The 14,547-nt window shown below is 39.3% G+C and overlaps 1 protein-coding gene across 1 annotated transcript in view; it reads left to right on the top strand.

Annotated features, from left to right (window-relative positions):
* The window catches only part of tmem237a (transmembrane protein 237a), a 49,286-nt gene extending 43,510 nt beyond the window's left edge, over window positions 1-5,776 (top strand). The window contains exons 7-10 of the mRNA XM_084310084.1: window positions 2,468-2,541; window positions 3,936-4,023; window positions 4,215-4,336; window positions 5,584-5,776. Coding sequence (XP_084166210.1) covers window positions 2,468-2,541; window positions 3,936-4,023; window positions 4,215-4,336; window positions 5,584-5,651 — 352 coding nt within the window. The 3' untranslated portion in view covers window positions 5,652-5,776. The remainder of the gene's footprint in view (window positions 1-2,467; window positions 2,542-3,935; window positions 4,024-4,214; window positions 4,337-5,583) is intronic.
* Window positions 5,777-14,547: the final 8,771 nt, after the last annotated feature.

Genomic DNA, 14,547 nt, shown 5'->3' with positions numbered 1-14,547 from the left:
AAATCTATGCCAATAACGTGCAGTTTTGTGATAGATCCGGTTGAGCCCCCGACTGTAGTGTAAGAGTATTAAAATTGGGATTTAGCAGAGGGATGGATGGGGCCTAGGGTTTACTAACCTAGGGGTTCTACGTTGGTCCTTCTTGCCCTCCCGGGCGACCGTAGTATATCCTCAAACACCCGCACTTCCCTTAATACGTCCCACACCCTCTCACACCCGCTGGCAGTGATGGTAAATAATATAATTTCTCCCCAAAGCAGTACCTTTCCTTGTTGACTGGTGAAGACCTGTACAGAGCACCTGCCCCAATTGCACATAGACCGTAGGAAAGAAGGGGTTAAGCAGTAATACACATTCACAGTAATTGACGCACACACAATGATCCCATTTCTACGCCTCTCCTTTTATATAAAGTTGGCATGCATTCAATACACGGCACAATACATCTTCTTACACTCCACGGTAATGAAACAGGTCCCCGTAAGGGTTAATATTCTTTTCATTCACCCGTAGGGAGAGAGAGGGTAATGGCGAGCTCTGCGAGAAAGATTATCAATATACCTTAGTGCTGTCTGCACAACTGAATCACACAACACATGTAACCAGAAAATTAAGTGGGCCCACAGTTGAAATAAAAAGCCTATCTAAGCCGGCATTACCCAAAACAACAAACGTTGGGGCGCCCCTCGTCACTGCTGCACATGCCAGCTCAAAGTATTTATTCTCTTCGCCCTTAGAGGGCATGCTCTCGAAAAGGAGAATGTTCGCCGATAATGTTCCAGAGCACTTGGAGCGCTAACAGTACCTGGTGTGAGTGTACCAACCGAGTGCTGGCCTGCTCCCGTAACGAATGTCTGTGACGCGAGGTGGCCGTCGTGGTTGTCACCTGTGATAGCAAGGGGGCTGGCTGGGCTGACGTTAGGCAGGCGATTAGCTGGACTGGCGGTCGGCTAGGAGAATGCTGGAGGCGAGTGCGGTCCAACGACGTCTGCTGCGGTGTCCGCTGCGGTGCTGGGAGACGGTGGAGCGACGCGTGAGCTAACTGGGTTAACAGGCCTAAACTTGAAGCTAAGCTGTGGTCAGTGCGACCCCCTAGTCTTTCGCCTATACATTCCTAAACGCAGCTCGTGGAATATCCACAGTACAGTCCGACAGTCGAACGTCTTCTTCTTGGTTCAAACTTGGTTCACGTTGCTGCTGTGTTTCTCTCTCTGCCTCCGTGGACCCATGGACCTGTGCCTCGTTACCCACTTCCACTTTGCTTTTGTTGGGATAACCTATGGCTACAGCGCTGCAGAGCCGCAGAACCGCAGAGTAAACTCTGCTAAGGACAGCTCTGCAGAGCCGCAGAGTAGACTCTGCTAAGGACAGGGCTGCAGAGCCGCAGAGTCAACCCTGCTGTGGGCAGTGCAGCAGAGCCCTAATTGACTAGAAGACATTCCCCTCTAATGGAGTTACTGTTTTGTTTTACATTTCTGTTTTTTGTGTAAATAAATGCGCCCGTAGTTTTTGGCTAACTCTGAACTACCTATCTGTGTCGTGCTGTTGGGGTTGTTTACAAAACCTAACAATTATGAAGACATTCCATAAACTAAAATCTCACTAATAACACTTTAGAGTCTAAATTTCAAGCCTGCAACCTTACTAAGACAGTCTAAATAGCCCTACAATGCAGATAATGGCATTAGAATGGCAAAGCACTGTTTAGAATGTGTTTTTATTTCAAAAGCGAATATCTTTTTACAAGTGCTAAATCTCAAGCCTGCAACCTTACTAAGACAGTCTAAATAGCCCTACAATGCAGATAATTAGTTTAGACTATTGGTAAACAAATGTATTGTTGAAAATATACACTATGACTGCTGTTGTGACATGGTTAGGGTCTTTACTCTTGGATACATTTGAGAAAAGATCGCTGCTTATTATTCATACAGTCTGTAGACATAGATTCATGACGTGATGTCATTTTGGGTCCGGTACCAGACCCGTCAGGCTTAAGAGGTTAAAGGAGAGTTGCAGGTTATCAATGGCTAGTTGTACAAAGTTAGCAATAATAGACAATAGTTTCATTCGCATAAACATGAACTTGACCGCCACTCAAAGATGACACAACATTAATATAAATGGCAAATAAGACAGGACACAGGATTTATCCCTGTGGGACACCTTTTTTAATGGGCAGAACTCTGACTGTAGGACATGCTTTGTGGCCTAGCAGACTGACTAGATTGCGCCCAAACGGTGGTGATTCTAATCAGAATATAACATAGCACTTGTATAATTGGATTGCCACCTCAGAGGACAACCTGCACTGATATGTGCTCAATGCTGAGTAAATCCCCCTGTGATGAATTTACATTTACATTTAGTAATTTACAAATTGTGTGCAACAAAGCCAGCAAAGGTTACACCTCTGGCGGTCAAGAATATTGTTATTGTTCATCTAACGGTCCTGTCTTATCTTCAGGGTGAACCTGGCCAAGGCCTCCATGGCTCTGAGAGGATTCCTCACCCTGGACCCTACTGCCCTGGCCTCCTTCTGTAAGTTACCATAGCAACCAAGCTACTGTAAGTTACCATAGCAATCAGAGACACTCTGGCCCGTCTGTAAGTTACCATAGCAACCAGAAACACCCTGACCCTTCTGTAAGTTACCATAGCAACCTGACATAGTGTACTGCTCTGGTCCTTCTATAAGTCACCATAGCAACCAGAGACACTGTACAGGCTCTGCTGGTGGTGGTGTGGTGGGTATGTTGTATTTTTACATTCACATTTAGTCATTAGCTTGTGCTTTTGTCCAAACTTACTTGTGTACAACAAAGCCAGCAAATAGATACATCCCCAGCAGTCAACAACAATACGTGGTACAGTGCCTTCAGCGCTTCACTTGGAGTGTATAACAAACTTAGACAACAAGTTTTCTTTTAGAAACAGTTTCAAGTATATATTTAGTGGATTTCAGCTCATGATGCTAAAGTTCAGTTTCTGTGTGTATGTGTATGTGTGTGTGTGTATGTGCGTGTATGGGTCATGTGTATACAGTTGGTGTCAGAGGCCTTCAGATGGCTGGTCTTCCAAAGGGAAGAGCCAAATGTAAAGGGGAAGCCCATGGGTATGTCCACAGTCACGGAAACAGGTGTGTTGACGAGTGACTGTGGCAGTGCGGGCTGGTAAATTAAACTCACTTCCTCATAACAGGGTTAACAGACACATAGGTACGGTAGTTAGGAGTGAATTCACTTCTTAGTGCAGCGGCCTGTGTCGTCGCCCGCGGACGCGGGAGCCCCCTGTTCGACTCCCCCTCGGGATTTTCTCATTTAACATCAAACACAACGCAGACCCAGTATGATCCGTCACAGTGGTGCCGTGACCCGGATGTCCTGAGGGGCGTGAGTTTAGGGAGGTGAGTGTAACGGGGAAGCCCGTGGGTATGTCCACAGTCACGGAAACAGGTGTGTTGATGAGTGACTGTGGCAGTGCGGGCTGGTAAATTAAACTCACTTCCTCATAACAGGGTTAACAGACGCATAGGTACGGTAGTTAGGAGTGAATTCACTTCTTAGTGCAGCGGCCTGTGTCGTCGCCCGCGGACGCGGGAGCCCCCTGTTCGACTCCCCCTCGGGACATTCTCATTTAACATCAAACACAACGCAGACCCAGTATGATCCGTCACACAAACAGTTAGCAAGATATTGCTCAGTGTCAGCTATTATTGGCAGCCGTGCAATTTGGATATGACGCTGCTATCTGTACCCATGAGCTGTATGCTACTTGTCTGGTTCTGCTAATTTGGGCACAAATGTAACAGAATAACCCACAATGTCCAATTGCACTGATAATATTTGTGTCCTTTAGACATTGTATTTATGTGGACATAAATTAAGATTCTAAACGTGTGTAATAACCCTATTCTCTCTGTACGGTATCTCCAGTGTACTTCATCGCTCTGATCCTGTCGCTGAGCCAACAGATGACCAGCGACCGAATCCACATGTACCCCATCGCCAACGAAACCCTATGGTGAGACAGATCTACAGTATTCTATTCTATTCTATTCTATTCTATTCTATTCTATTCTATTCTATTCTATTCTATTCTATTCTATTCTATTCATCCACATGTTCTGTTTCCTATTGTTCCTTCTCTGTTCTGTTCTGAGCCCACTCTTGTGTCCCTATGTCTCTCTCTGTCTCTCTCTGTCTCTCTGTCAGGCCTCCTGGTTCAGAGCAGCAGATCTTGCAGCCCTGGATCGTGGTGAACCTGGTGGTGGCATTGCTGGTGGGTCTGGCCTGGGCCTTCGTCTGCACACGGCCTGAGGTTGACTACACAGAGGGTAGGACAGCTTATTATTATTACTACTACTATTTTTGTTATTATTATTATTATTTATTAATAATATTACTATTATTACTGTTATTATCATTGTTATACTTATTATAATAATAATAATAATAATAATAATAATAATAATAATAATAATAATAATAATAATAATAATAATAATAATAATAATAATAATAATAATAATAATAATAATAAGTATTATTATTATTAGTAGTAGCATTTTAACCTGGGACCATATCCACAGACGGCCGCACTAACCATCTGAGCTAAGGGTCGAACCTGTTAGCAGGTGCTGGTCGGCTGTGACCGACTCAGCCATAGTTTACAGTAGTAGTAGTAGTAGTAGTAGTAGTAGTAGTAGCAGTAGCAGTAGCAGTAGCAGTAGGCAGGCGGCGGCGGCTAAGAGAATTATTAAGGACTCGAGCCACCCGAACAACTGCCTCTTTGAACTGCTGCGGTCAGGCAAGCGATACCGGAGTCTTAAGGCGAGCACAGAAAGACTCAGAAGAAGCTTCTATCCCCAGGCCATCAGGCTGCTAAACAAACAATAATCGCTAAACGAACAATAATCACTATGCAACAACCATCAAATGCACACACTCACTCAAACAAACAACACACTGCAGCACCCACTCTCCACACTTTAGATCACACAAACACACTTACACTTTATATTTATTGATAAAGGATTTGCACTACAACTCGTACACCTACTGTGAATTGTACCTAAATTGCACCTCGTCCCATTTCTCCATTTCTGCCTTGCACTATATAGTATTGTATATTAGTACACTGCACAGTATTGTATATTGTATGGTAACTACGTCTATTCTGCATCGAACATTGTACATATGTCTAAACTGAACACTGTGACCTCATTTTTTTACTTCTAATTTTACTATGTTATTTTATTTCATACTTATCTTGTCTTGCACAGTCTCTGGAGCGCAACAGTAAGAAGCATTTTGTACAAAAGTATTCTGTACTTCTGTATGACAACTATTAAAGAAACTTGAACTTGAAACTAGTAGTAGTAGTAGTAGTAGTAGTAGTAGTATCCTAGTTTAATTACTCTTGAGGGTGGGGTAATTGATATTGGCCTATAGAGCGGGAGACATTATTATTATTATTATTATTATTATTATTATTATATTATTATTATTATTATTATATAAGAGGTACTGGTGTCTGTGTATATTATGTTACATCACATAATAAAGAACGTATTATTTGCAGACTTCTTGATGGCGATGGAAGTGGAGCAGTACCCAAGAAACGAAGACAACCTCGACATTCCCGCCTGAAGCTTCTTCTCTCTGTCTGTCTGTCTGTCTGTCTGTCTGTCTGTCTGTCTGTCTGTCTGTCTGTCTGTCTGTCTGTCTGTCTGTCTGTCTCTCTCTCTGTCTCTCTTCGTCTGTCTCTCTCTCTCTTTCTGTCTGTCTGTCTGTCTGTCTAATTGTGAACTGTGAGTCTGAATGTTTTCTTGTGAATGTTTTTGTATTAACTGTCATATAGACATTTCTACTCCAAAGGTATTTTGATTCAAATAGCAATTTATATTCCATGGTGTACTTTTGTAAATAAAAAAAACTTGTACATGTACAGTACTTCACTGTTGGCAGTTGTATGTTGTAGTTACATAGTTTTACCACTAGGCGGGGGTGTTGCCCTACAAAGCACTGCAGGCACTATTAGGAACATTCACCCTAAAACATTGTGTTATTCCAATCTTGGACAGTTATATCTATAAACAAAGACAACTTTGGCAGACACACACACACACACACACACGCACGCACGGCCGCACGCACGCACGCACGCACGCACGCACGCACGCACACACACACACTGCCCACTTTGACAACCTAGGATGGCTTAGAGTAGACGACAGAGTACAGCAACTTGCAATCGGCCTGGTCTACAAGATACACTACACAACCAAGGTACCCATGTACATGACAAAATACTTCCCAAAGGTCAGTGAATACCACGATCACAACACCAGAGGGAGCTCCACAAATCATGTTAAACCCAGATTCGGCTCAAACAAGGGACTAAACACGTTTCGCAATTATGCCACATCAATGTGGAACGCCCTACCCAAAGCTGTAAAGGAATGTGAATCACTACCCACTTTCAAAAACACTCTCAAAAAACACCTAAGGGAGACTGCAACTCGAAACTGGCCCCTGTAAATGTCCGAACACAACCCCCTCCAATGTACAGTAAATTACCAAGTATGGTCTTGTCAATAATCTAATGTACAGTGTTGTTTGTACAGTTGTACAGTGTCCCCCACCCACCCCTCCTACCCAATCCCCCCCCCCCCCCCACTCCTACCCAACCCCCCCCCCCCACTCCTACCCAACCCCCCCCCCCTCACCCACCCAACCACCTCCAATGTACAGTCCCCCCCCACCCCCACCTACCCAATCCAATGTACAGTTTCTACGCCTAATGTATATACTCCTTTCTTTCTGGACTCTTTTTGTATCACAAACAGTACTGTAATTGCAAATCTGGTATGTCATAAATGTATAGATGTAGCAGTACTGTCTATCTGTATGTCATGTATGTCATATATGTTACGATGAATTGAAAATGGGGGACCCTGATGTAAACAAGACGAAAGTCTTTCTCTGGTCTGCATCCCCTTAACAATTGTATGTATTGAGCTGTACTGTACCCATTCTGCAATCTGTTAATAAAGTTTTCATTCATTCATTCACACACACACACACACACACACACACACACACACACACACACACACACACACACACACCCCCGTACCAGACTGAAATCTGTGATGGAGTTGGTCTGTTGACGTTGTGGCTCATAGACACGTTTTGTTTTATTTAAATATAGGGCACATAGCCTGTTGCACCTTCAAATTTAGCTTAGTTATAACATGGATTTCTACTAAGTTGTGATTTACATATAATTATAAATAATTTGGCAAAATAACTGTCAATTTACAATGATATGCATAACTGTATAGTCCGCAGCTCCAGTATACTTCTTGAGGAAGCTCATACAATAGTTTCCTGTCAAATACTATTGGATGACGTGATTAATCACGACAGGAAACCAAAGTGTGAGCTTCTGCCAGGAAGTATACTGGAGCTGGACTTCAAAAATGCACGTAGGCTATTGTACATTAAAAACAACAGTCCAAACGCACAAATGAGGTAAGCCGGCATTTATTCTCAAAAGACAGAATTATTACAAAGAATTATATACAAAGAATTACAAAGAATTATATTCTTATTCTTGAAATGGTAAATGGCTGTTTTATTTTTTACAATTTGTGCATATTTTACCCATAGGAAAATCCCGCTTGTTGTACAAGTATCGCAGAGAAAATTCAAAGGTACTCAAAGTTGCACGAGAGTTTCGAACAGAGAAACGCAATTGTTTGAAAGCTTGGCGTTGCTAATAAACATTTGAAATATTATTTTATAAACTGCTGGTCAACACTGCGCAAAACGGCTTTAGCTGACTGATGCGGCTTGTACAACGAGCGTTTCGCCAGTTCTTCAGAGTTAATTATGGGATTTTATTGTCAAAAGACAGAATTATATTACAAAGAATTATATTCTTATTCTTGAAATGGTAAATGGCTGTTTTCTTTCTTTTTTTATATACAATTTGTGCAGATTTTACAGATAGGAAAATCCCATATTAACTCTGAAGAACTGGTCCTCTGCGAAACGCTCGTTGTACAAGTATCGCAGAGAAAATTCAAAGGTACTCACAGTTGCTCGAGAGTTTCGAACAGATAAACAAAATGGTTTGAAAGCTCGGCGTTGCTAATAAACATTTTAAATATTATTTTATAAAATGCTGGTCAACACTGCTCAAAACGGCTTTAGCTGACTGATGCGCCTTGTACAACGAGCGTTTCGCCAGTTCTTCAGAGTTAATTATGGGATTTTATTGTCAAAAGACAGAATTATATTACAAAGAATTATATTCTTATTCTTGAAATGGTAAATGGCTGTTTTTTATTTTTTTTTACAATTTGTGCACATTTTACCCATAGGAAAATCCCATATTAACTCTGAAGAACTGGTCCTCTGCGAAACGCTCGTTGTACAAGTATCGCAGAGAAAATTCAAAGGTACACAGTTGCACGAGAGTTTCGGAGAGTCATCTTGTGGCACAAGCTCAGACCTCAGCTCAGGAGATCAGCTGAGACAGAGACTGTCCAGTCGTCGACAGAATGCTGCAAGAGCTTGAGAGCAGGTTCTCATGAGTTGGATAACAACTTATGAGAGGCATACAGTCATGTTATCCAGCCTCAGACCAGTTTCTCTCAGTGGAATTGCTGCAACCCCTCGCCACACATTACAATATCCAACTATTGCCAGAGGAGATCACAGTTGCAAAGTGTTTCCTGGTCAGGACAAGCAGAGATGCAGTCCCTACTATCCAAAGTGTCTTTTCCCTCCTGGATGATAATAATAATAATAATAATAATAATAATAATAATAATAATAATAATAATAATAATAATGCATCTGATTTATAAGGCGCCTTTCAGGACACTAAAAAAAAGTCCACAAATCGGTGAATGAAAGAATTATAGGATCAAATGAAAACTACTTACTAAAAATGGATTAAAAGTACTAAAAACCAACAAAAAATACCAAACACTAACAAACATTCAGCACAGACAATGGGGATGCTGACATCTTAAAAAAAAAAAAAAAATGTAAACAATTATATATATCTTTTTTTTTTAGGTCCGGGGCTAGGAGAAAAACATCCGGGGATAAAGCCCCGGAAGCCCAGGGCTAACGACGCCACTGATTACAACATCTGATGTGATATTACAGAGGATTTTGATTGCAGTATTTTATTGTGAAATAAGAATAATATAATGTGATATGTTGATATTCTATTGTGAGATTACAACATCTGATGGGATATTACAGAGAAAGACTTTCGTATTGTTTTTAATTTTTTTAAGATTTAATTTTTGCCGTTTTATCGCTTTATTTCTACTGGGCAGTCCAGTAGGGAGAGACAGAGGAGGAATGGGAGACAGAGTGGGGGGAAGACATTCGGCAAATAACGACAGGTTTGGGAGTCGAACCCGGGTCGGCCGTGTCGCGGCTGAGCGCGCTATGTGGTTCACCACTGGGGCGCCCCTCGTATTGTTTTGTATAAAATTACAATATTTTATTGTGAAATAAGAATAATATAATGTGAAATGTTGATATGCTATTGTGAGATTACAACATCTGATGCGATATTACAGAGGAAGACTTTTGTCTTGTTTTTTATAAAATTACAATATCTTATTGTGAAATAATAAATAAATTACGTGAAATATTCATATGCTACTGTGAGATTACAAAATGTGATGTGCTATTACAGAGGATTTTGATTGCAATATTTTATTGTGAAATAATAAATAAATTATGTGAACTATTCATATGCTACTGTGAGATTACAACAGGGGTGGGCAATTATTTTTCCCGGGGGGCCGAATGAGCAACTGAAAATATGTTGGAGGGCCGGGCCAAAATTCCAAACTCAATTATGCATAATATACATTTTATTTCTATATAAAAAGCAGTAAATGGCATTGTTTTGACCCCTGGTAAGAGTGTATGTTATTATTTGGCAATTAAAAGGTGAGCTTAGCTTTCAAAAATATCATTTATTCAAATAGAATTTATTTCCAAAATGATAAACAAAATGTGAAACATTAATAACAAAGGGCATGTATGAAAAAGTGCTATACAAATAAAGTTATTATTTTGAGTTTCATATACTATTGAAACAAGGATTTTCTTAGCTTTCTAAAGACATCACATCATCTTATAGCCAAAATAAACAAGACATGAAAAGTGTCCCAGTAGCCTTTTTTACTCTACATGCCTATATTAAACATTTAATGTTTTCAGAACTGTGCAAAAAAAAGAAAAAAAAAAGATCAAGTGTTCCATTTCACTTGTTATATTTCCACATTTTAGTGTTCTTCAGCTCTTTTTTTTCATTCAGTGTGATAAATCCAGTCTCTGTTGAGCTTTAACAAGTCCATCAAAGTCAGGTTGCATGTCTGAGGTGGAGATGCGAAGCACAGCTGCCAGATGTTCATCAGTGAGAGAGGATCTGTACCTGGACTTGGTAAACGTCATGACTGAGAATGTCTGTTCACATATAGGTGGATCCAAAGAGAACCAACATCTTCTGAGCATGTCTCCTCATGTTTGGAAAGTTCTCCTCCTTGAGAGCAGAGTAGAACTCTAGCAGTGATGCTGACTTAAAGTGCTCTTTCAGTAGTGAATCAGACTGCAGGTCAATGAGTTCAAGCTGAACATCAGTGGGTGCACTATCAACACTGCAGGTAAAGGGAGAGGAAACCAGCTGCATTTCATCCTCAACCTTTTTGAAATCTTGAAAACGCCTTGAAAATTCATCATGCAGTGCTCCCAACATGGATGAGTACCTGTGCCGGTGATCAGCTGATGGTTTGACTTCTTTCAGGGTTTTCATGTGTTTGAGATTGTTGCTGCCTAGTTGCCTTGAAATTAATTGCAACTTTGTCATGAAGGCTTTCACATGGCTATGCATTTCATGAGCAAAAATGCCCTTGCCCTGCAGTTGTGTGCTCAGTAGGGATGGGTACCGTTCACATTGGAACCGATACGGTACCCAATGGTACCTTTTTCTGTACTTTAGTCTCTAAAAATGGTATCTACCTACCTCAGTTGTGAAAAAAGAAATCCAAACTTCAAATAACCACACTTTCGACCGTTTTCGGCTTGCCCCGACTGCTTTGTTGTTGAATCAAGTCAAATCCTAGGTAAGCGTATATTGTTCGTGTGAACGTTGACATGGAAAAAAAAAAAAAAAAAAATATTAACATGTAATCTTTGGCGGGCCGGTCAGAATCATCCCGCAGGCCGTATATGGCCCATGGGCCGTACAATGCCCAGGTCTGGATTACAACATCTGATGTGATATTACAGAGGATTTTGATTGCGGTATTTTATTGTGAAATAAGAATAATATAATGTGATATGTTGATATGCTATTGTGAGATTACATCATCTGATGTGATATTACAGAGAAAGTCTTTCGTCTTGTTTTTTTATAAAATTACATTATCTTATTGTGAAATAATAAATAAATTATGTGAAATATTCATATGCTACTGTGAGATTACAAAATGTGATGTGATATTACAGAGGATTTTGATTGCAATATTTTATTGTGAAATAATAAATAAATTATGTGAAATATTCATATGCTACTGTGAGATTACAACATCTGATGTGATATTACAGAGGATTTTGATTGCAGTATTTTATTGTGAAATAAGAATAATATAATGTGATATGTTGATATGCTATTGTGAGATTACAATATCTGATGTGATATTACAGAGAAAGACTTTCGTCTTGTTTTGTATAAAATTACAATATTTTATTGTGAAATAAGAATAATATAATGTGATATGTTGATATGCTATTGTGAGATTACAACATCTGATGTTATATTACAGAGAAAGACTTTTGTCTTGTTTTGTATAAAATTACAATATTTTATTGTGAAATAAGAATAATATAATGTGATATGTTGATATGCTATTGTGAGATTACAACATCTGATGCGATATTACAGAGAAAGACTTTCGTCTTGTTTTTTTATAAAATTACAATATCTTATTGTGAAATAATAAATAAATTATGTGAAATATTCATATGCTACTGTGAGATTACAAAATGTGATGTGATATTACAGAGGATTTTGATTGCAATATTTTATTGTGAAATAATAAATAAATTATGTGAATTATGCTACTGTGAGATTACAACATCTGATGTGATATTACAGAGGATTTTGATTGCGGTATTTTATTGTAAAATAAGAATAATATAATGTGATATGTTGATATGCTATTGTGAGATTACAACATCTGATGTGATATTACAGAGGATTTTGATTGCGGTATTTTATTGTGAAATAAGAATAATATAATGTGAAATCAAAAGATACTGTGTATTTGTTGGGATATTACAGGAGGCCTTAATTACAATATGTTACTGTAAGATAATACTGTTAAATGTTGTGAAATGCTGGTTAATTTTTACAGTGATATACACTTCAGCTTCTCTCTCTAGTGGTAACTGGGCTGGACCTTTGGTAGAGGACAACCTTCCTTGGTGGCTGGACTTGAGCAAGAAGCGTAATGGTGCTATAATATTCAGCAACTAGATGTCGCACGAGATACCCAGCAAGTCCTTTATCCAATCAGGTGCATTCCATGTGGAGAAATGGGAAGTAGTGAAGGTATACATACACGCAACACGTAAATAACAACATACATTCTTTTATGATAAATTCATTCATCAATATTTCTTTTTTGGGGGGGAAAAGCAATACTTTTATTCCACACCTTTCTAAAAGCTTTGTGGATGTATAATTTAAAATATTTTTTTATAATTTTTTTTATCTATAGCACCTTTAACCTTGTGTTGTGTTTGAAAGCTGTTTCTGTTCATGGTGTTCGCAGGTACATTTTGACCCATGATTTAACTCAGTCCAAAAAACTCAAAATGAATGGGTCTCATTCCCGAACGGATTTACGACAAATAATTTCCTCTTAGGCAGATTTCTGCCCATTTAAGACATATTAGGGCTGGTAGCGCGATTCCCCAAATTTTCCTGGGATCAGATTTTAGTGTGGCTGAGAGCAGATTTAAGAGTGCTGAGGAGCACACTTATGATTGATTGACTAATTGAAAATTGTATTAACTTGACAGACTGTGTTCTCATAGTGATTCCTTCATGTCAACGCTACAGGCCTCCTTGAAATTAATTACTTAATCATAATTCAAATAAATAAGACAATATTTGTACGATAAGAAATTATGCATTTGATGTCGGAAAAATAAATAATATGGATTCATCTGATCACAGGGCAGCTGGATTAACCATATCTGAACCAGCTATTTTGGACAAATGTATAATTACTTTAATTACTCAGATATTCAAACACAATTATGCAATTATTGTGAAATGATTGAAAATAATAATTATTTAATGCCTTCTGTGGAATTTGTATTTCTTATTTGTTACATATCTGTTTTAATGGTATACAATGGGACAGACCTTTGTTTGATATAAACCTGCATTCCTTCGAATATATCATTAATCAATTAAACTTATATTGAAATACACTATATAGCCTATACACCAACACTGAAATGACAGTGGATAAATAAATAAATAAGAACTAAAGCTAATCGGCGGAAATAGACTGCATTAATATTCCATAACAAGTCTTGTGTGCGCCAGTATGGCCTACGTGTCTAATGAACAGTATAGGCTTAATATATTCTAGTTACTTGTTTCATTAGGATTTAGTAGATTATATGCTCTGCCTCTGCCCTACGTACAGTATAAGTACAGACTGTACCTATACTGTACGTAGGGCAGAGCATAGTATCTACTAAATCCTAATGCAACAAGTCATTAATGAAATAATAAGCCTAGACTCGCAAGGCACTTCCGCATCCATTTCCACACAGCTGTGTCATTACTTTGCCTTATAAAGAGCTCTGGAGGCGTTGTTTTGTATGCAAATGACCTGAACGGGGACGCGCTTTCGCGTTTGAGACATAATGCCATTCATCAAGCAGATGTCACAGGTGCAACCGTTTGAGCCACTTAAGACATATTACCAGCACGTTGGGGACTCAGAGTGAACTTGTCATTGATTCTGTCTCAGTCGGTTTCAAGATAAGTCTTCCAAGAGAACTATTTGGAACATTTTGGGGAATGAGACCCAATGTCTATCATCCAATATTGTTTTTACTACATCATAACTAACTTATTATGTAAGGGATAATGTATGGCTAGGAGGTCATTGTCGCAAAATAATTGACCGACACGGAGTTTAAAATACCGAGGCGCCGCGCCGAGGTGTTTTAAACGGAGTGAAGGTCAATTATTTTGCGACAATGACCGAGTAAAGCTATACATTATCCCGCTTATTACATGGCTAACTTACTAACAATATACCTAATTCATTTGACAAATCGCAGTTCTGTGGCTCTGTCAGCCCAAATAAAGTGATTATTATTATCGCGAGCAGCAGCCTCTGTTCTGGCTCCGCTGTGTTCAGGCTCCGCTCGTTGCTCCGCCCCCTGTCATTGCCGGCAGCACTGAAACAGTGTG

The sequence above is a fragment of the Notolepis coatsorum genome (assembly GCF_963971535.1).
Source record: "Notolepis coatsorum genome assembly, chromosome: 3".
Classification (NCBI taxonomy): domain Eukaryota; kingdom Metazoa; phylum Chordata; class Actinopteri; order Aulopiformes; family Paralepididae; genus Notolepis; species Notolepis coatsorum.
This window is presented reverse-complemented; position numbering and strand designations above follow the sequence as displayed.